General features: G+C 40.5%; 2 protein-coding genes across 3 annotated transcripts in view; one reads left to right on the plus strand and one right to left on the minus strand.

Annotated features, from left to right (window-relative positions):
• Positions 1–3360, minus strand: part of mib1 (MIB E3 ubiquitin protein ligase 1) — a 54876-nt gene extending 51516 nt beyond the window's left edge. For both annotated transcript variants that reach the window (XM_083927947.1, XM_083927946.1), the window contains exons 1-2: positions 2547–3360; positions 1267–1438 (exon numbers count right to left, since the gene is read on the minus strand). In XM_083927947.1, coding sequence (XP_083784073.1) covers positions 1267–1438; positions 2547–2775 — 401 coding nt within the window. In that variant the 5' untranslated portion in view covers positions 2776–3360. The remainder of the gene's footprint in view (positions 1–1266; positions 1439–2546) is intronic.
• Positions 3361–5238: 1878 nt separating this feature from the next.
• Positions 5239–15097, plus strand: abhd3 (abhydrolase domain containing 3, phospholipase; the record flags this gene model as incomplete). The annotated part of the gene is made up of 9 exons (XM_083928609.1): positions 5239–5400; positions 6524–6687; positions 9054–9236; positions 10562–10607; positions 13257–13369; positions 13842–14015; positions 14435–14483; positions 14579–14744; positions 14913–15097. 9 exons carry the CDS (start codon positions 5239–5241, stop codon positions 15095–15097), a joined length of 1242 nt encoding a protein of 413 aa, XP_083784735.1.
• Between the last annotated feature and the right edge of the window lie 6270 nt (positions 15098–21367).

A 21367-nucleotide genomic window follows, 5' to 3' on the forward strand; every position in this document is an offset into this window, starting at 1 on the left:
ATGTTTCCAGGACATTTTCAGAGATGATCTAGCAGGGATCGCTCGATACACCAATATGTCTAAGCGTTATCGCATGTCTTTGGACAATATCTTTGTACATTGCATATTCTTTTTATACTCTTTATTGTAAATAATAAAAAAAAACAGTATTTAAAGTACCATTAGCCTGTGTTTACAGTTGGACTCTTAATCACTTTATTGACCCTGGCTTCCCATTAATCATCCAACTCTCTCAAGAATGCCCAACTTATATTTAAAATCATTGCTCTTCACCAGAGTTGAATCACAAACCATACAACTTTGGAGGCAAAACAATCAAGCAAGCACACGCCAACTTTAGCAACTACCTCAAACTTTCTAAGCTAACAAAAAAAACTATTCTTAGTTTGTAACGTCATCCAAGTTACAAGTGCTGCATTTGATGTGATTTGGAGGGGTGTTCACAGCGTTTTCACAACCCATCAGGAGCAGCCTTTTCAAAATACTCTCCTCCATAACCTACCTTTGGAAAGTTAATATGATCTTGAACATAAATTAGCCCTTTCAGGTGAAAATATTTGATTAGCTCTGATATGGCCTAGTAGTTCATTCTCAGCTGAAGGAAAATAAGAGAAAGTTGAAATAATTTTCCGGATGAGTGGGAATCTTGACTTCCTGGGGAGGCTTTACAGTAAACCTACCACTGTCTTCACAGCAAAAATCCTTCACACTAAAATGCAGAAACATGCAGGAAGTTGTCCGGAGCTGTTTTGCATAGTAATATAGAGAAAGATTTTCATTATCTCTATTCATCATATGCAATTACAATGTTTTGTGGAGTCAAAGCTCTGAATTTTGAAATGTGAAAGCCAGCTGCACAACAGACTTTTCAGTCAATCTGCACTTAAAATTTTGAGTATACACCCTTCCAAAGACATAAAGAAAAAAATCTACTCAAATATATTCTATAAATGGGAAGTGCTGCATTAATATATATTTTTTAAAAGGTATGACTGGATCTTAGAGGCTGAGTTGTTGCCTGGCAACTGAGGGCTGGGAGCAATAGAGATAGATTATTTCTGCAAGGCAGGATACACAAAAGACTCAGATCACACACACGGACATACACACTCACACATAACACAACATAACCCAAAACTTGGGAGTAAAAGTGTAGGCTAACCAATCACAATGAAGTGCAGGGATTACCTGGCTACCATGTGTCTATTTCATCATTGAAGTATCTAAGAGGAGACAATACTGGCAAATGTTGCTAGGTTAACAAACCTCTCACTGCCTGGGGTGGTGATCCTGTAGAACCGATGTCTCAGGTGATGCTTGTCTCCATGGTAGCAGGTTGTGCAAAGGTCGTAATTGGTGCACTCAGCACATTTCCAGCGAATACCAATGATGGGCTGTTGACGGCAGGTGTCACACATGGTTCCATCATGCTTGATGCCTGGGAGGGTTGAGTCAACATTCATACATTGGGGTTGTATTCTGTGATAGTATGTTTTCAGTGGATATCAGTAATATGACTGGAACAACCTTCGAACATTATGCTATCAACAACATGTTGCTTTACATTCGGACAAACAACACCCCTTAGCTGTGATATAATACCAATATACCATGGCCTGTTGTGAGCTATTATATAAGTAGACTGTGCAAAATGTATTCTATAGGCAATCTGAAATATATGTATTTGACATACTTTGACCTAATTATGTCCACTATGAAACTTATATCTGTCTATATTATGTGAGAACAGCTGGACTAATGTTGGTGTTCAGGGCTCTAAACTCTCTTCTCTTTTCAAGATGCGATTCAAATTTCAGAATCATAAAAAGAGCTACCAAAAAATGAACTGCTCCTCATCCCATGGGTGCATCATCAGACATTGAATGGAGCCAGTCAATAGATACATGCTGAAGTGGAACAGTGTTGGCATCTAATATTATGATGAAGTACAGAGAGAGACAGACCTAAACATTGGCCAAGTGGTCTTTAAATATGTATACATATGCTTCCACAAACATTTGTATACGATGTTGAAAATGTTTTTCCTATAAATGTGTTATTTGAAATCACAAGCTATGCTGACTCTGAACGTCGATATCTTCTATATCTACCACAGCTTATTTGCATTCCTTGTACACTTGTATGCTGTCACACATCTGTTCAGGCTTGATGTATTTAAAATACTCACCTCTCAAATCTAAATCTCGTTAGTCACGCAGACAAAGAATAAACTAGCCAACTAATTTGCTGTTTCCCTGAATTGTGTACACTAAATAAGTTTCTTCAACAACTTTTTGGAATAGCAGAGACTTTGCCTTACGACTATAATCGTAACTTTTAATTTTAGTAACAGCAAAGTATCGTAGCAAAGTCTTGTTGTCGAATCAATATCAACCCTACACCCTCCAAAGCCCTGTAATTAAAAGCCAATAAAAAGGACTAGTATGTTCCATGTTGAGCAAGCATAACAATGTTGCATTCAAAGACACTCGTCTCAAATTAGTCTGTAAGTGCTGGAAAACAAAACCCAGCTGAAGTCAAGTTACCTGTTGGAGCACTGTCTAATATCCTCACGTCGTAGGCTCCGGAACAACGGTAGTTAGCAGCCGTCCCGTTATCCCAGACAACAACCACCTCCTCTGGACTTTCAAAACTCCTGACGGTGCCAACATGTCCCTCTCCACCATCCTGCTTCCCCCACTTCCAGTCGGGTCCGCGGACCACTCTCGCCCCAACTCCCTCCATCATCGCTCGGTTGTTCCTGCCGGTCGTCATTTAAGAAAAGGACGGGCAAATACCACAACAAATCTCACTGAAGTTCGCAAGCTAGCAGTCTTTGCTAGTCTGTGCGCCGGTGGACAGTTTTCAAATGCAAGTGCAAGCAAGTCCTAACAGGAAAGAGACAATCCACAAAGCTAGCCAAGTTAGCCACCTAAAGAGGCTGCTGGACCCTCTTACAAAAACTACTCCCACAGGTTAACTGCAAGCCGGTGTCTCATTTGAGATTGAGAAACTAATTATCCCAAACGCCTATCTAAGTAGCCACATTGTTAGCTTATCCAGAGTATCCAGGAAGCTAGTTGTGTCTCTCCTCCACTCCACACACAAGAATGCCACCTCTTCAACTTAGCAAGCTAGCTAAGCCGAGATGCTAGCTATTGCAATGCTAGCAAGATAAAACCTCTCCTGGCTCGCAAGTCCTCTTCGCTGAGGTAAATATAGTCCTTTTTGGTGGTTGCTTATGCTTGTTGTTGTTGTCTGTGGTGCTGAAAATCCCTCCAGGACGTTCCTTTTGTTAACCAGAGATGTGTTCCCTGGAGTCAACTCAGAATAAACGCGTCGCCATTATTGTCAATCATCGTTCAGACCTCAGACGAGCAACAACTAGCTCCGGAGGTGAACGACAAAGGCCGAAGACGCGAGGCTAGGAAAACAAGCACGAGTCCGGCGCGCATGCGCATCTGGTCCCATTCCCAGCTCAGTAAAAACACAATCTCAGTATTTTAAACATTTTAACGCAGTAAATAGACAAACGTATTTCTTGAATGGTTTTTCAATCATAACTAAGAATATCTTAATTTGCTCAGACATGACGCAATTAATGAAACAATGCTTTAGCTGAATTCGTTTAATTTAATAATTAAAAGTGCTTTACACAAAACACATATAAAATGACATTTAGATATCAAATGAAATTCAGATAAAATAATTGGAAAAAATTTAAAACAAGCAAAAAAAACAAAAAAACAGGAAAATCAAAGAAATTGTGGAAACATAAACCAACATTGATTAACTAATTGATAAATACATATCACTTTATAAATAAGAATTAATTTACTCATGGATGTGAATACATCCACGCATACATGCTAGACATATGATATATAGTGTATACTGTGCACTGGATATATTGTGTTATCAAACTGTATAAGCTGATAGCAACTGACGTTCATTCAAATACTCATATTCAAATGAGATCCAGCCCACAGGGAAGACAACGTGTGTCAAAGGCCACCAGCTGGTATTAAATATATATAAACTGAATGGCCATCTTATTTGGTTGTTGTTGTTGTGTATAATTTAACACAATTAACAGCTTGTTAAATGGCACATCCAAGCGATTTACAAATATAAAGATATGGTACAGAAGCCTTACTTCCTTACCCATATTACTGAACGAAGACTAAGTCCATTATCAAATACAATACAGGGATTTGAAGCACATTTCTAACCACTGACTGCAGTATCAACCTAAAATGAGCAAAACGGTATTAATCTTTCCCTCATATGCCTCATATGTTGACCTAATTTAAATGTTTTTTTTGTCATATCAGACTCACCAGCAATGCTTTAATCTGATAATACCAAAGCAGGTGTTGCCTTAAGGCACCTATCAGTTTATAATGTGCTTTAGTGGTACAAATTCTCAGTTAATTAAATTAGCACAAACTAATTGCCACAGGTGAACCTTGAGTCTTTGGGCCCCCCTGGGGCAGGTGCCTGCTTTCCCTGGTTGCTGATTCAGTTTCCCTGTGGACTAGGCTACCACTGCAGGCAATGAGAAGGTGAAGGTTTTCAGTGAGGCTCACTATATTACATTTCGAAATTATTTTGGGTCAATCCAAATTTTGAAGAATAAGAAAAGTATTCATCCAGCTGATATACCACACATTTTCCTTTTCAAGGAAATGTGATTATTTAGCCTACTTTCCCATGTTGTTTTGGGTATTCAAGTACTCTTTCTTCTTAAATATAATTATGTTATTTCAGCATAATGTCAAATTCTAATGTTCATTGAAAGTAAAATGACTTTGTTATTATTCTTATTACTATTATTATTATTATTATTTGTGCCACAGGATATTTGGGAGAATTTGAAAAGTGAGCCTCGCCGTTCTGCCTTTGCAAATATCTAGGTTATTAATTTTTGTTTTGATCAGGTTTTGATTGAGTTATATCCACTGAAGACACTGAAGACCTTGCTCGTGCTGAAACTGCAGCACCGCATGTTGCACATCACCTCTGTTGGCTGCAGGGGGCGACTGACCGGCTGTGAGCGGCTCCATCGATAGCTGGTCAAAGAGCGCCACCGCTCGCTGATACATGCGCATAAATATCTCCCCACATCAGGTCCCCTTGACTGTCTCCTTCACGGTGGGCTCGCAGGCAGATACAGCTGACTTTCACCCGAGCTGGCCGCCCTCCTTGCAGCACGAGGAAAAAAACAGGGACCTTGCAATGATCTCGCTGGACTTGAATTTCAACATTTTGACAAGGGACCTGTCACATTATCTGGAAAATCAAGTGAAAGTTGGATTGTTCGGATCGGGAGTAGGGCTGTCTCTGGTCCTGGGCTTCAGCGCAGCGTACACCTGCTACTATCTGCTCTCAGTGGCGAAGGTAACGTTCACTCATGGTTATAGCCTGACCTGCTGCTTCGAAGGGACTATTTTTTCACCTTGCAACCTTGTATATTAAATGAAACCCACTGTGTGTGTGTGATTGTGTTTGTCTTTCATGGTGGAGCATCATCACTGCCAGGCGGGTGATGCTGATGATACTCGACACCGGTGCATTAGATGCTGATGGAGCTTTCGATTCGGTCGCATCTGACCAATGTTAAACCTCTGCAAATGTGGGGATGGATCTCAGGCAGATGAGACACGTTTTAATCGGCCCAGTAACCTGAGATGATCTATAAGTGCAGCACTGATGGAACCACATAAAACCAATACAAAGCCACACAGACAGTTACAGTCCGACTGCATTGACTAAGCTAGGCTAACATTAACGGTTGGTGTGTGTGTCAGCTTAACATGCCGGTTGGAGGTTTTCTGCTAAGTTGCCATCATTCGTTTGATACCTGGTAGAGACTGTTGATTTTACGAAATAATAAATCACCCGTTAAATACTTATTTATTATGCACGATGCATGGGTATTAATGGAGGAAAAATAAAAAAATGTTATGAATAAAATGTTATTAATCTGTAACTACATTGAAATGAACTGGTGCAGCATTTTCTCCAGTGGAATATGACTAGCTAATAGAATACATTATGCAACAAATATATATTTTTACTTTTACCAACCACCGGGCCTCTTGACGTTTTTATGCACGTTTATCTTTTATTATCAGTGTATTCAAGTGTAATAGAGACCTGAATGCAGGTTCATGCAGATGTGTTTCAGTTTTCATTACAGTTGAATGCTGGAATTTTAATGTATTACAAAACTGTTGTACACCAAGTGTTGTTAAGTATCTTTTAATAATTTATCTGCATCAGAATATTTGATGTCAAATTTAGAGACAGTCATGCAACAAGTTATGCAGTTTAAGACACGACATTACAACATATGATCCAACAAAACATGGCTTTGAGTTAAAAACAAAACAAAAACAGCATTACTGATGGATCTGCTGTCATGGTTTATAACATCACATTCATTCATCCCTGAGGAATAAATAAAGAAGTCACATTTTTGACTAATCTGTGCAACTCTTTCTTCACCTGTCTTTTGCAGAAGCCACAGCTCATCTCAGGGGGTAAGAAGTTCTACCACTTTCTGAGGGAGCAATGTCCAGTAGTGTCAGAGACCTACTACCCCACTTTTTGGTGCTGGGAGAGCCGCATCCAGACTCTGCTGAGACCCTTTGTCACAGCCAAACCCGGGGTCGTCTACAGAAAGTAAGTCCTCCTCACCGTGACTAATAACAGTTTCAGTTTTATGTTCATATGTAGGTTAACACAGAGTCAACAGTACAATAAAATGTGTTTGACAAGAGAATGGCTGAGCTCAGTGACAATAAGTGAAAAGAAAAATTAGGATGACATAATTAAAATGCAGTACTATATGGGAATTATGATTTCAAACGCAACTGCAAAAATGTGGAATAGTGCATTTTTTTTATGTATCACACAAGTCTTTTTTTGTATCCCGACCTGCTTCACCTGGATAATATGTGCATTTGAACTCATAAAACAGGTTCAGAAAAAGAGGTCATGTTGATTGAAAGATAAGGGTGAAGCATGCAAGGTAGAAAGTTCACCTTTGACACAGTACAGTACATGTGCGTTTCATTCTGGCATCCCAGAGTAATTCATGCCACTGCAGAATTGCCCATGCACGCAGTGAAGAGATTTACTGAGGAAACCAGCTTGGTCACTGAGAAACCGCCATTGCATATTTCTTGATTTCTTTTGCACATGTTTCCCAACTTGAAACAAATCTCAGTCTTGTTCTTAGCCGAGGTTTAAAGGTTCAGAGGAAAAGTAAATCTTTTGTGCCCGTTCCTTGATAATTCTGTTGAAGATTAATTGCCACTGCATTCCTTGCCCCCTGTACACATAAAGGAGATTAAAGAGAGACTTATTTTCATTATTACTTATTTATCCATATTACATTCTCACATAATGTGTTTATTCCCTAATTTCCATGACCATGCTTTTTGGCTAGGTGTGTGTGTGTGTGTGTGTGTGTGTGTGTGTGTGTGTGTGTGTGTGTGTGTGTGTGTGTGTGTGTGTGTGTGTGTGTGTGTGTGTGTGTGTGTGTGTGTGTGTGTGTGTGTGTGTGTGTGTGTGTGTGTGTGTGTGTGTGTGTGTGTGTGTGTGTGTGTGTGTGTGTGTGTGTGTGTTTGCATGCGTGTGTGCGTGCGTGCGTGTGTGTATGCGTGTGCGTGTGTGTGCGTGCATGTGTGCGTGCGTGTGTGTATGCGTGTGCACGCGTGTGCGTGTGTGTGCATGCCCGTGTGTGTGTGTGCGCGTGTACAGTATGAATGTACATGCATTATGCGGGTTTTGCAGGATTGATTGGATTGGAAGAAAAAATGAATTCCTAGGATTACGCATTTGCTTTGTTCACCCTTAACATAAGAACTAAGTCTCAGTCTCGACCTAAACATACCAAAAAACTGATCAATGTAAATTAAATGAAGACACATACTGTTTATCATCATTATCGGCCATAGCTGGAATAAATCTCTCGATAATGTCAATTGGGCTTTTGGTGTATTTCAAGTTACGAGACTTGATCAAAAACTTCCTGTTATCAAAAGTTGTAAGACTGATAGCCACGTTCACTGACGTTATTAAAACATCTCCTCCAGGGACAACAGGACCCCCATAATGAAGTTAGCCACGGTTGACCTAAGGACAGAAGGACAGACGGCGTGAAACCTGTCCTACATGTCGCTGTCAGGGTGGAATTCCACTCATCTCATTGTCAGAGTGGAGGATTAGCATCAGGTCCCCTTCCACTTTGTGCGCTGGTCACTCTGGATTGGCACCCTGGCTGACTTTAAAGTCTAGCTTCAGGTGCATATTTCATGGCGGTTCTGTAATTTCATGCTGATGTCTTTACCACCAGCCGGCCCGAATTGCCTCACTGGCTGCTGTGTGTGTGTGTGTGTGTGTGTGTGTCTGTGTGTCTGTGTGTGTGTGTGTGTGTGTGTGTGTGTGTGTGTGTGTGTGTGTGTGTGTGTGTGTGTGTGTGTGTGTGTGTGTGTGTGTGTGTGTGTGTGTGTGTGTGTGTGTGTGTGGGTCTGTGTGTGTGCAGGTTTTAAAATGCCCTAGCTCTGGGACTGAATGACCTCATCTGCCAGGCTAGGGTTGTATAGCCCAGAAATTGATTGACTATAAGCACCCACTGGTGCAATGCTCTCTTCGTTCTCTTAACTTGCTGCATGTTGCAAAGCACCCTGACTAGATAATCACAAGGGAAATGAAGGCTGCTGTAAGTGAGCGCTCTACTCACATATCCAATCCCCCTCTTTGGGAGCGCTTGTGATGGACACAGTGAAGTAGTCACTTTACCTTGAACTGAACAGAAAGTATTCATTGTGCAGAGAACTAAACCAGAGGATTACAATTTTAATGATGATTAGGTCAGCAGATCTTATCAATTTTGTCCTGTGTGTGTGTGCGTGTGTGTGTGTGTGTGTATACGTGTTTGCTTGTGTTTGAATGAGACAAATGAATACATAGATAGAGCTACAGATGGAAGATAATATTCAGAAAGATTGTCGTTGCTGATTTGCGTGCCTCGTTCGCCGCAGTGAGCTCATTAAGGCAGCAGATGGAGGACAGATCTCTTTGGATTGGTTTGACAACGACGACAGCCTCTCTCATCCTGACCCTGCCACTAGGCCCACTGTCCTCCTTCTCCCCGGTCTGACCGGCACCAGTAGAGAGTCCTACATCCTGCACATGGTCCAACAGAGCCGGGATCTGGGCTATAGGTGGGTGGTCTTGGCTGGATACCTTTGGCTGAGGTCCAGTGCTGAGCACACATTCAAGGCACACAACCGACACACCCTATGTTCTAAATTTGCCATCCATCGAGCATACAGATATTTTGTTCAATCATAGTCAGAGCACCTCAGCAGTCTCACCAATATTGGTTAAAAGGTAAAACCTGACATCCACCTTTGCGATGATTGCCTAACTTTTATATAATGGGTGCAGAAGTGCCATGGACTCGGGGGTTATTTCAGGTGAAGTTCACAATAAAGTGGGAAACTAAGCTTTTGTGGCAAGAGCTGCTTTTGTAAATAGCCAAACGAAGCACAAGCTCAAATAGTTGCAGACGGAGGCATTTTTTCCCCACTTTTTCTCTCCCCCTCCAAAAGGCCCTTGCTCCGTGTGCACTCATTCTTTCACTCAGATTTGGGAAGGCATGGCAAACTCAGCATCTTCCGCCTCCCACCGCTGTCTGTGTAGCTTAATGAATTACAGCTTATCCCAGTACAAGCTTTGCAGCTTAGCCCAGACCAGCTTCAGAGTCTATGCTGCAGTGTGTGTTTAAGCTACCCCCCCCCCCCCGCCTCCAAACACACACACACACACATACAAACAAACGCACACACACACACACACACACACACACACACACACACACCTACCTACCTACCTGCCCTACTGCCCAACACCCCACCCTGCTGCAGAGTTCTACTGAACGTGACACTGCAGGTCAGACGCCACATAATAGATATGCTGATGCCTTTGCTCCACTGTACGGACAGAATTCTTTTCACACAGCTGTGCCCCTCTGCACATCTCATATTAAGGTGAAGAACATTTGTTTGAAGGAATTTGGGCCACCGTGCTCGTTTGAACAGCTTGTAGCTTGTAGTAACAAAAACACGAGCAGAAAGTGTACGAGGTTATGATTGTTTTTTCTTCCTTGTACACATTGAATTAACACATCTTTTTATCATTGATTAACTGCCAATTATTATATTATTATATTATGTCTATGAGTTTAGAGAAAATCGCGAAAAATGCATCGCAACCCATCCCAGAGCCCCACGGTGATATATTCAAATGACATGTTTTGTCCGACCATGAGTTTAAAAAGCCAAAGATATTCAGTTTACAATTATATACAAAGCCATAGCAGAAAATAGGTGCTGATTCATTTTTCTGTTGATTGATTGTAAATTAATTGTTTCACCTCTGTTTAAACTTGTTTTAGCCAGACTCAGTAGAAGAAGCGATTACAGGAATCATTTATGAGACCTTAATATATATATATTTATAAGAGTATATGTTTTGTCTATTTCAGATGTGTGGTATTCAACAACAGAGGGGTTTCTGGTGAAACGCTGCTGGTAAGAATCCTGTCTAGTAGTTTTCAAGCTGTCATTTCATTCCTTCATTTATCTTGTCCATATGATGCAGAAAGACAGACATGTATACAGGATAAAAAAGGACTGTTGGGGACCTTTTCATAGCCCAAAGCATGTCTATTCCACACATCTATTCCCCACGTGTCCCAGAGCCCACAGGGAGCCATAAGCGGATGCTGCACAGACAATGTTGTTACACAGCAAGGATTAAGTTGCAGGCAGATACTGTATTTTAATGCCAATCCACAGAAATATGACCTCGTTGAGCACGTGCTGTTCTGACACCTGGCTTAATCTGTCCCCATACACCCGGGTATATTTAGCCAACAAAATGGGTCCCAGCTCTGATAGTGCATAGCATGGCCACTGTGCTTTAGGTCTCCCCCTCCATCTGTGTCTGTACATCTTCGGAACAGAGGCACGTTCTTTACGGACGACTGTATCACCCTGATCTAATCATACCATCTCTACCATACAGAGATCTCATTCATAGCACAAATGATGTTTCATTTCAGGCAGGGATTACCCACAATCAATCCAATGTTCCTCAGCGGGTGTAAATCTGAATCGGTGGCTGATCTGTGACCTGCTGTTGTCTTATTCTGTCCCAGCTGCAAAAAAAAAAAAAAAGGGTAAAAGTGACACTGAAGCAAAATGTGTAGTGTCAGTTTGATTTTAAATATGTATTCTAGGTCATATCCAGAATGTATTTGCCTCAGCTCTCTTCAGATAAAAAAAAAAGCAACAAGGAAAAACAGTTAAACTCTGTAACCTTGGCACTGTACCAGGTGGTGGTGGTAAGGCGGATTTTCTACTTCATTTCACGTGGGAATCATGCCATTCTGTGCAAATGATGTAGCATTTGTACGCTCCTGTGAGTTTGTTCTCTGTGTCCAGTTAGTGTGAATATTGTCCATTGTTTAAATAGGCCACACTTTGGTTTAGAATGACCCACTGTGTGTAAGATGCCCCCTGCCTCCAAGACTGCTCTGAGTGCTCGTGCCCTATTTCTAGACCTCACAGAAAGCCTATTACATTACACTTTCTTCATGTGGAGCAGCTTTGCAGTGCAGAAGATTAAGTCTGCTAAAATATTTCCCACATCTATCAGTATTATATTGGTCTTTTAAATACCTTTATATGAGATCATTTAATTTGTAAGTTTAGCTGTTTCACTGCAGAGTCTAACAGTTGTGCAGGCCTATAAGAGGAACTGTTAGCGAGGAGAAAAACAGGAATTTACTTTGCCTGTGTTTCTGCTTGAATCTTAATGAGAGCACTAAGGAGCTGAAGAGTCAACAGCATCCTGAGAAAATGGACTTGTTACACAGGCTCCTTCAAGTTAGACCTGTTTTGTTTTATAATGTTAAGTAACCATAGCTCTGCCTTTCAAGATGAAAACGATTTTACCCCCTTTCCCAAAAACCATAGAACAGTATTCGGTGTACATCTGTGTTATGGCCTGTAAAAATATTTTTCAATATAAGCTTTACAGTCATAGATTTCACCCAATTTATTTATGTATAGTTGTAGGTTATAGAGTTAAGAATACATCTTCTGTTCACAGCTTTACTTTTTTAATTTATAGTGAGTGTGGACTCCCTTCTGCAGTCCAAGTGATGTCTGGAGAGCTGCATCACCCTTATGACAGTGCAAAACACAACAACTTGGAGCAAAAAACACAACATATAATTCATGATTTCATGACAACAGAAATACCAAATAGCTACCATTTTGAGATGGGGTTAGGGTTGTTTCCGTAAGTGGCAACAACTTTTTAACAATCAAAAAAATAGAGACAGCAAAAAGGCAAAACATGCTCCCCCAAATAAGTGCATGTTAATATTTATTCATTAGTGATATTCAAGTGTTGTTATACAGGGAGAACTGGAACCAGGCAACTGTACCTTAAACATACGTTTACTGGTTTATGCGTTTACTCATATGTGAACAGGCATTTGTTCATGGCGAAAGCAAACTCTGCTACACCGCCTGATAGAACCTGAACCCTCAATCTCTGGAGGAGGCTAGTGCCTTATCCAAAAGGCTGCTGGTGTAGCTGCTAGGGAGCCAGTCTGAAACAAGGCAGTGTTCAGTGGTACTAACAACACCGGGATCCTTTTAAAGTTCTCTGTCTATGGAATTATATTATAGTTAATTGATAATTTTAGCTCTAAATTGACTTGCCTTATATATTGATTGACAGTAACTGATCTTTTATAAAAATGAAAAATAGCATGAGCTGATAATGGCACGGGTGCAGCCTCACAGTGATGGACTCTAGGTCCACGTCCTTCACTGCTATCACTCGCTGTAAATAACAAAGGTCCTGGTGTCACCCAGAGATATTGCCTCTGCTCCATATGAATCTTTAAGCCTTTTGTGTCCACGTGTGCATGTCTGTTTTTATCTGCTGTATGCATGTACTGTGTGCCTCACACATGTCTAGTGTATACTTTGCATTATTTGCCAAAGATTGTTTTTCTTATTGTATTTTTTTTCTCAATATTCACCCAATGGGGTCCAAAGGTTAATTCCAAATCCAGTGCAGTATTTGCAACTATTAACATTTAACAGAGATAGAGAAACAGAAAGAAAAGAGTGACTCTCTTGTCTTCCGGCCCCACACAGACCCCGAGGACCTACTGTGCAGCCAACACAGAAGATCTGGAGACTGTTATTGAGCACATCCAGAGGACTAATGAAGCTGCTCCAATAATGGCGGCTGGAGTATCAATGGGCGGGTAATGAAGCCACTCACTACCAGCTAATTTGTCATTTCAGTACTGGTGTCACTGCTAATGCATCTCTGAATGTGACTTAATGCTGTTACAAGACAACTTCACACATTGGTCGGTGAGTTAGTGGAAATTGAATAGCTAAAAGACTATCTTTTTGTCTGTGTACCAGAAAATGTGTTGGGTTTTTTTTGCTTTAAATATTTAACTTCTTATGAATTTATAGAAGTGAAAATACCTGATATTAGAATTTCATGTTGATCATTTTTTAAATTATGATTCACGACATTGGCCTCAAAATCTGTTTGGCTATTGCTAGTGCTTTATTATGGCCCAGGGGTTTAGTGCATGCCAAATAAGGTGTTTTGCCTGCACACCACTAATCCCATGAAGTGAAGGATTGGTCAGAAATGGAACATGTTCCAATCCCGGTTTTTCCCCCTCCCCATCTGTCTTCTCGCCCTCTCTACATATTCAGGATGATGCTGGCCAACTACTTGGGGCGCAAGGGTCGGCAAACCTGTCTGAAAGGGGTCGTAGTCTTCTCAGCAGGCTGGGATGTATTTGAGTGCACCGCTTCACTGGAAAAACCCCTGGACCGCTTCCTCTTCAACTCCTACCTCACCAGCTGCCTACAAGCCTCTGTGCACAGGTCAGCCGGCGCCAGAGAGGGGGATTAGCGCGGCTGCTAACTCAATGCTAGCACCAGGGGGTAAACATTTTGGGAGCTTGAATAGCAGGGTTTAACATGTTTTTTTATGTGCTCATCAAAGGTTTGCTTTTTTACAGTTTCAGAGAAAAATACTTAACTGCTGCTATATTTAGTTTTATTTTTTTAGCTGGTGAACAAAGCATATTAAACAGCTTGGTATAATACCTACATTATACTCCTATTTGTGCATTGACATGGGCATGATACTACCACTACTAATACCACTTTGAAAGTTTGAAAGATTGTTGTTTCATTATGCTATTCCAACCTTGTCAGAATTTTAGAGGGACATTTTTCAGCTGCAAATCACGTAACATTACAGTAATCAGTGACAGTTTTACTTTTAATCTCCCCTGCAGACACAGACCAGTGCTCGAAACGTGTTACGACATCGATCATGTCATGAAGGTCGGATTATTTTTTTTAGTGGCATTACGCCATAAATGCTAATCTAATTAAAACAAAGCAGCTAAAAATGTTATACATTTACTCTGTCTCTACAGGCAAAGACCATTCGAGAGTTTGACGAGAGGTTTACTTCTATAATGTTTGGCTATCCTACCAATGATGACTACTACCATGATGCCAGTCCTGTCCACAGGCTGAAATCTGTGCAGGTGCCAATGCTGTGTCTGAATGCTGCTGATGATGTCTTTTCCCCGTCTCATGGTAAGTCCCAGCAACATTTACCAGGTTTTTCTGTACAATCTGACTTCAACACCTAATTATTTTATAAAATGAATACATTAAGGATTATTGGCATTGCTATTATGGTGGCATGAAGAATGAGAATCTAGTCTATGGAGAAAAAAAAAACACTTTTGTTTCCTTTTGCAGCCATTCCCGTGGAAGCGGTGAAGCAGAATCCCAACCTAGCCCTGCTCATTACCTGCCACGGCGGCCATATTGGTTTCCTGGAGGGCCTGTGGCCTCGACAGAGCACTTACATGGACCGAGTTTTCAAGCAGTTTGCTAAGGCGGTTATCGAACAAGGCAGTGGGCTCCAAGACCTCTCCCACTAAGATAACTCAGAATGTTCCTCTCGTTTTACTTCCCCTCTCGTATGCCTTTCTTCTGTCTTTCCTCCCTTCCTTTAATCAATTCCTTCATTTCTGCACTCCATCTTTCCTTGGCTGCATACCATCCTTTATTCCTGCCATTTTTATTCCATTCTTCCTTGTACATCCATTACTTCGATCCTTTTCCCTCTTTTGCTCTTCATCCCTCTTTTCTGCATTCCATTCTTTATTCCTTCTACCTATTTCCTTCCTTTCATTGACTCTATTTTTGTCTTTGCCTTCCATCCTTCCGTCCCATTCTTCCTCCTGCCACAAGCAAAAAAAAACACGTTTTGTCATTTGAAGGGCACATCTTATTGAATTCAGCATTCGTCTTGTATTCAACATTCATTTATTTATTCCATACAGTATACGAGTTATTGTATTTAATCACACTCTCAGTGGTATGCTTATTTAAAAAAACAAACAAGCATAGCTGACAATGTCACTGTTAAAAAGCTGAATCTGTGCCCATCTTTCTCAGTTGCATTAGCTAGCTAACAAATACTGCGATCACTTTGTGCAATCATTTTCTTTGCACGTTAACACAAGTACTGTACATGAAAGTCCAATCATCTTTGATTATCAGTAGGATTTTAGCCCTCAGGGATTTTCTTTATGCACTCATACTTCCTGTGTAAATTTGTGTTGACATACGGTGTTTTTTTTCTTTCTTTTAATGAATACTTTTAACTAAGGCTATTGTGCAAAATACGCTTATTTGCTTTCTAGCGGGGGTTAGATAAGAAGACTGACACTTTCAGCTACAACTAGCAGCCGATTAGCTTAGCTTTGCATAAAGACTGGAAGCAGTGGGGAAACAGATAGCTTTGCTCTATCCAATGGTAACCAAATCTACATATAAGCACTGGAAGTCGGAAAAGTTCCGCCGATTTCAGTCTTTATGCTAAGCTAAGCTAACTGGCTGCCCCACCAATCTTCTCAGCTAAGAAAACAAATGAGCGTATTTTCCAAAATGTCGTTCATTTCGTTCCTTTAACCCTCTGCATGCACTTTTATTTTTCACACAATCTACCTTTACGCACACCAAATAGTTCTACAAATGTATAATATGAAGAATAATTCATTTTTGACAAGGAATGTGAAATTGCACTATTTTAGTTGATACTACCATGCCTCTAATTCCTTAATGCAAGACACTTCATTTCATTCGATACATGAAAGTATATCCCAAAGGCTGAACAGAGCAGTATATGGATTCAATGAGGTTTTCTTTGTGAAAATGTTGGTGGTTAGTCTTGTAAGTAAATCTGAGGGTTCTCGGTAGAGTCGTGTGAGTGCACACAGGGAGACGGAGAGTGTACATATTGGCTGTTTGAAGTCTCGGATGTTCCTTTAGATGCATAGTATCGTTAATGGAACCTGGTTGTCAGTCGATTTTCGGTTTCATTTCGCCAACAATGAACAAGGGGCTGGCCACCGTGTATGACTTGGCACCGATGAAACGCTCGCACAAGGGATTTTGATTTCCTGTTCCTGTGGAATTTTTGTGTCTGCTTGTTCTGCCAAGTTGCCCTTTGAGTAGCATGTGTCTCATCAGCGTCACCATGTCCTGAACCTTAACATCACTTCTGTAGCACAAAGGACATGTTTGTTTTTGTTTTTATAGGATGCTGCATTTCAATTTGTACATGACATGAAAAGAATAAGAAAAAAAAACAAAATTATGTATAACGTGTACAGCAATAAGATTTTAAATTAAAAAAAGAATGTCTCTATAGTAGAATTACCAGTATATGCACATTATCACCATGAGTGTAATATGCTGTATTTAATAAATTATTAAACAGAGTCTAGGTCCATTTGTTTGCTGTCTCAAGTCATTCTGACTTTAATGCATTTTCTCAACAGAATATATTGGACTGCTCGACTGACCGTGTACTGCAGATTAGAATAATTGACTGCAATTGCCTTTTTCTCAGCCATTCTCTTTAAACTCTCTCTTTCTTTCTCTGTCTGCCTATAACAACAGGGTTTTTTCCCCATGGCTAAATACTGATAATATCCAGACTGCTCCGTCAGAAGCTCATCAGTCACATGAGGTGTCAAGCTCACACAGGACTTCTCCCCCGGGGGTCGCAGATTCTTGCCCCTAAAGTCAAGGCATTTGACAGCCGTCTACTGCTTGAGCTGGCTTACTGCGCGGCTGGCGTGTCACTGCAGGGTCACACTCCCTCCCCTTCTCAAAAAATCAAAAGTATAGGGTTTTCGCTCGCTGGAATTGACTCATTCCACACTCGCAGGCTTAGCTGCTGATAGGATATGCATAGTCGCAGTAGTGGATGTGATCCACCAAAGGCAAACTGTAATCCCCCGGCACTCCACTTATCACCCCCCCCCCCCTAATAAGCCCACAGACAGATGAGCTTTGGTTTTAGCTAGATGGTTTATGGAAGCCTGAGAGTAATTAGAGTAGACTGCCAAGAGGGATGAGTGATTTACTGTTTGTTACCATCTATGCAAATTGATATTATGTGGCAGGGATCTGTCTATTTTAAATGTTGATATATCGGCTCACGTCACACTGGCATAATTACACGGTGATAAATGAACGAGCAGTTCTTAATGTTGAGATGGAATAAAAGGATGTTTAACAGTAGCATGGCACAGTGATACTTTTAATCATGTCAGTGTTTGAAAGTAATTAATAATTACTATATTGCCTGAGGATTCAATAATTGAAAGAAATATGTCAGCGTTATCAAGAGACATTTTCTATTTTTCCTCAAAAGGATTTGTTGAGGGGCGCCCTGTGGCTCAGTGGTTGGAGCAGCCCATATACAGAGGCTAAAGGCTAAAAGTCCTTGCTGCAGAGGCCCGGGTTCAATTCTGACCTGCAGCCCTGCATGTCGCTCCCTCTCTCTCCCTCATTTTCTATCGAAACTCCAGCTGTACTGTCCAAATAAAGGCACAAAAATGTATCTAAAGGATTTGTTGAAATATCAGCTAAAAGAAAAAAAAAACAATGAAATCAATCTGGGAAACTGTACCACATAACAGTGGCCAAAGAAAGCCAATCTTTCCTCATGATAAAATAGTCAATTACCCTTTGCCCTCACTTTAAGCATGGGACTTCTCCGTTTTGTCATAAATTAATCACTTTGGGACATAAAAAATCTCTTGGGCTTTGTGCACAACATCTTTCTGCTTTTCTCAAAAGAGCATTTACGATGTGCAAGAATCAGCATGCCAGCAATTCTTGCTTAACCTCTCCTTCCTTATACTGTGCTGACTGCAGCTGACTGAAAATAGCCCTGCGTTATATCACACAGGGGTTGTAGGTTGATGGAACGAGTGCTCTAATATTACTTTGCAGGAGCTGAAATAGTACTGTCCCTGGACCAACAATGCCCCTGTACCCTTACAGTGAAGCCAGAGAAGATACTGTAGAATTCATTAAGAAGCCATTTGTGCTCTTGATATGAGAGGGTCAGTGTGCAAAGTCACAGCATGTGTATATAGAGATATTGAGGTGAGGCAGATATCAGCAAAAGGAGGTGACTGGGAAATGAACAAAGTCCTGGGATTTACTAAAATAAAAAAGATTGAGTGAATGCATAGGAGAGTGAGGGGATCTTATCACAGTCTAAAGAAAGGGCAGCACATGCACAGCTTAAGATTTGTATTAATGCACTTGCATGTACACAGGAAGCACTCCAAAATAACACAGAAATCATCAGAACTAGTGCAAATCAGAGCTTCAACACAAGAAGTTTAGTTAACTAATCTCGAGGAGTATTCAAAGTCAAATTCTGTTGGTTTGAATTATCTCTGCCTCCATAGTTTGAATTTGTACAAACCTGGGGTTAAATATGGAATAACTGGAAGCGACAACATAACCTATGACAACTATTTCCCCTATAGATAGTGTTTGTGCTACTGTCACAGTTGAAAACCATATCAATATTCAAGATTAAAGTTTTAATCCGAAAGCAATTCTACCTGCCTTTTTGAGTATAACAATATATGTGTCTGTGGCGACATTCCCTCCCTAGATGTAAATAAGCTAAGGCTAAGGCTTGTAGCAAGGGCAAAAATTTAATAGGAACATGTGTATGTGTGTGAATTTAAGAGGGTAACATAAAACAAATCGTGCCCCAGGTCCCCAGCCCAGGCGCTCTTGTCGAATGCTCCTATGGGCTTAGTGGCCAAGCGTGGTACTGCAGCACTCGCCTGTTTGTGTTGCACATCCTAGCCCCGGATTCACTCTAATACATGCGGGGAAGAGGAGATCACCTCTGAAAAATTATATTGAGACCCTCTATTAAAAAAATGTAGGCTTGCATAGTTTTAAACCCTACCAAAATTGAGTCATGGGCAGGAGAAGGAGGGTGCCTGGCTTGAAAGAGCCAGGGTGAAACACATTAAGCAGCTTAAGTCCCTTTTCTATAAGGGCCCAGTGCAAGGCTCCAGAAGAGACACAACTCTTCTGCTCACACTTTTTGTGCATTGTGTCCAATGTTTTTTTTTTGATTGTTTTTCCTGTTGTTTCATGCCTGGAGCTTGGGCATCGGCTCGAGAAGTGGACGGTCCTCCCGCATTCATGAGAAGACGCCACACAACCAGGAAGTAGAAACATTCTTAAGCAACTATGCGCCACTGAGCAGCTTTCAAAGGAATTAATGGGCGCCATTTTTTTCAGTACACTGTATTTTCAGTACACTCCATACGTAGTGATGACAAGATGAAAGAACAGGCTCGCCTGCAATGACATCTTACCGCCAAAGAGGCCGCTAGAAACAACGTATCTCAATTCTCACAGATTATGACTTTAAAAGAAAAAAAATAAACATGCAAATGTTTTTGGAATTTTCATTTTATTACATTCATATTTTTTTTTAACAACAATAGAATGACTCTAATGTCATATGTTCACAGCCCACAACCACAATGGTAGACATGAGGTAGATCACCCAGACATAAAGCTACTACTGGGCTGCACATGGTTATCAAACACATTTCAGTGAAGATTGTGAGAGCAAGTTGCATATTAAGTGTTCAATTCTAAAAAAAGAGACTCTTTATGGATCATTGGAGCTTAAGTTAAAGTTTTGATCACCAGTCTTATCTTTGGACTAATTTTGGGGTTAATTTAATAGTGGGAAATATATATATTTTTTCTGCTGGCAACTTGTATAGTGCAAGTTCACATTTCCTACCCCCCAATGACATTCAGTAGATCTAAGAATCATTCGTTTGGGTCTTGTGCAAAGCCTTCATGGATGGTTTTGAAGAGGACACACTCCCTCGGTTTAAGCGAGCTTAGCATGCAATCAAATATTACACTTCAATATGATTATCAGTCCAAAAATGCTTGTCAAATAAATAAGAATCCCTCACGGACCTGATTTTCATTTTCAACAAAAAATCAAACACTAGAACAGGAAGGGATACAGACATATGGTTAAGGACACATCTAGGTAGATTCTTCTTGCCTTTGCAACATTACATGAAATGACATCATGACCAAAATATACTGGCAAGAGTTATACAAGACTAAAAAAACATCAGTAACCCTCAGAGGTTAAGGGGGGTGATATAATATATTAATAATGTAAACAACGCTTTAAACAGTACAGTAGTCCAAAATCCAATTATTTCAATTTGCGTCACTCAGACAAACAACATTCTCCGCCTCACAGTTAAATGGCTTCTTCAGTCTCATTGGTCCCAAAAAAATAGTGACTTGAGAAGTGACTGTATGAAACATCACTTAAGGCATATTCTTTGGACAACCCTGTGCAGAAACATATAAAAATACTCTACCTTCAAGTGTATGAAATTATCTGGTCAGTTGCTTTTGACAGTGTGTAACCCTTTCTTTGTTTTGGGGACTAAAGATGGCAGATTGTGAGTTTAATGTTTGGATGGTAGCTGAGACCATCAACGTACAACATCAACATCAGAATATAATAATAGGAGAAATCCCAGGCACAGTCAGTAGCAGTATGTTTGGCAGTGAAGAGGTTTGCTTATTATACAGCATTTACTGACGTAATGTGATTATGCTTAAAATACCCAGTATTCAAGTCAGAACATGCTAAATACAAAACATATGTCATTTAGAACATACCCAAAAATGAACTTCCATGTTGCTCTGTCTGACTGGCATTAAACATTAACAGATGAATTAAAAAAAACAGATAAGCCTGCTTCACGGTTGTATATTCAAGCCATAATATAACATCAACGTGATACATTCTTGAAAGGACA

Source organism: Echiichthys vipera (assembly GCF_963691815.1).
Source record: "Echiichthys vipera genome assembly, chromosome: 15".
In the NCBI taxonomy this organism is placed as follows: domain Eukaryota; kingdom Metazoa; phylum Chordata; class Actinopteri; order Perciformes; family Trachinidae; genus Echiichthys; species Echiichthys vipera.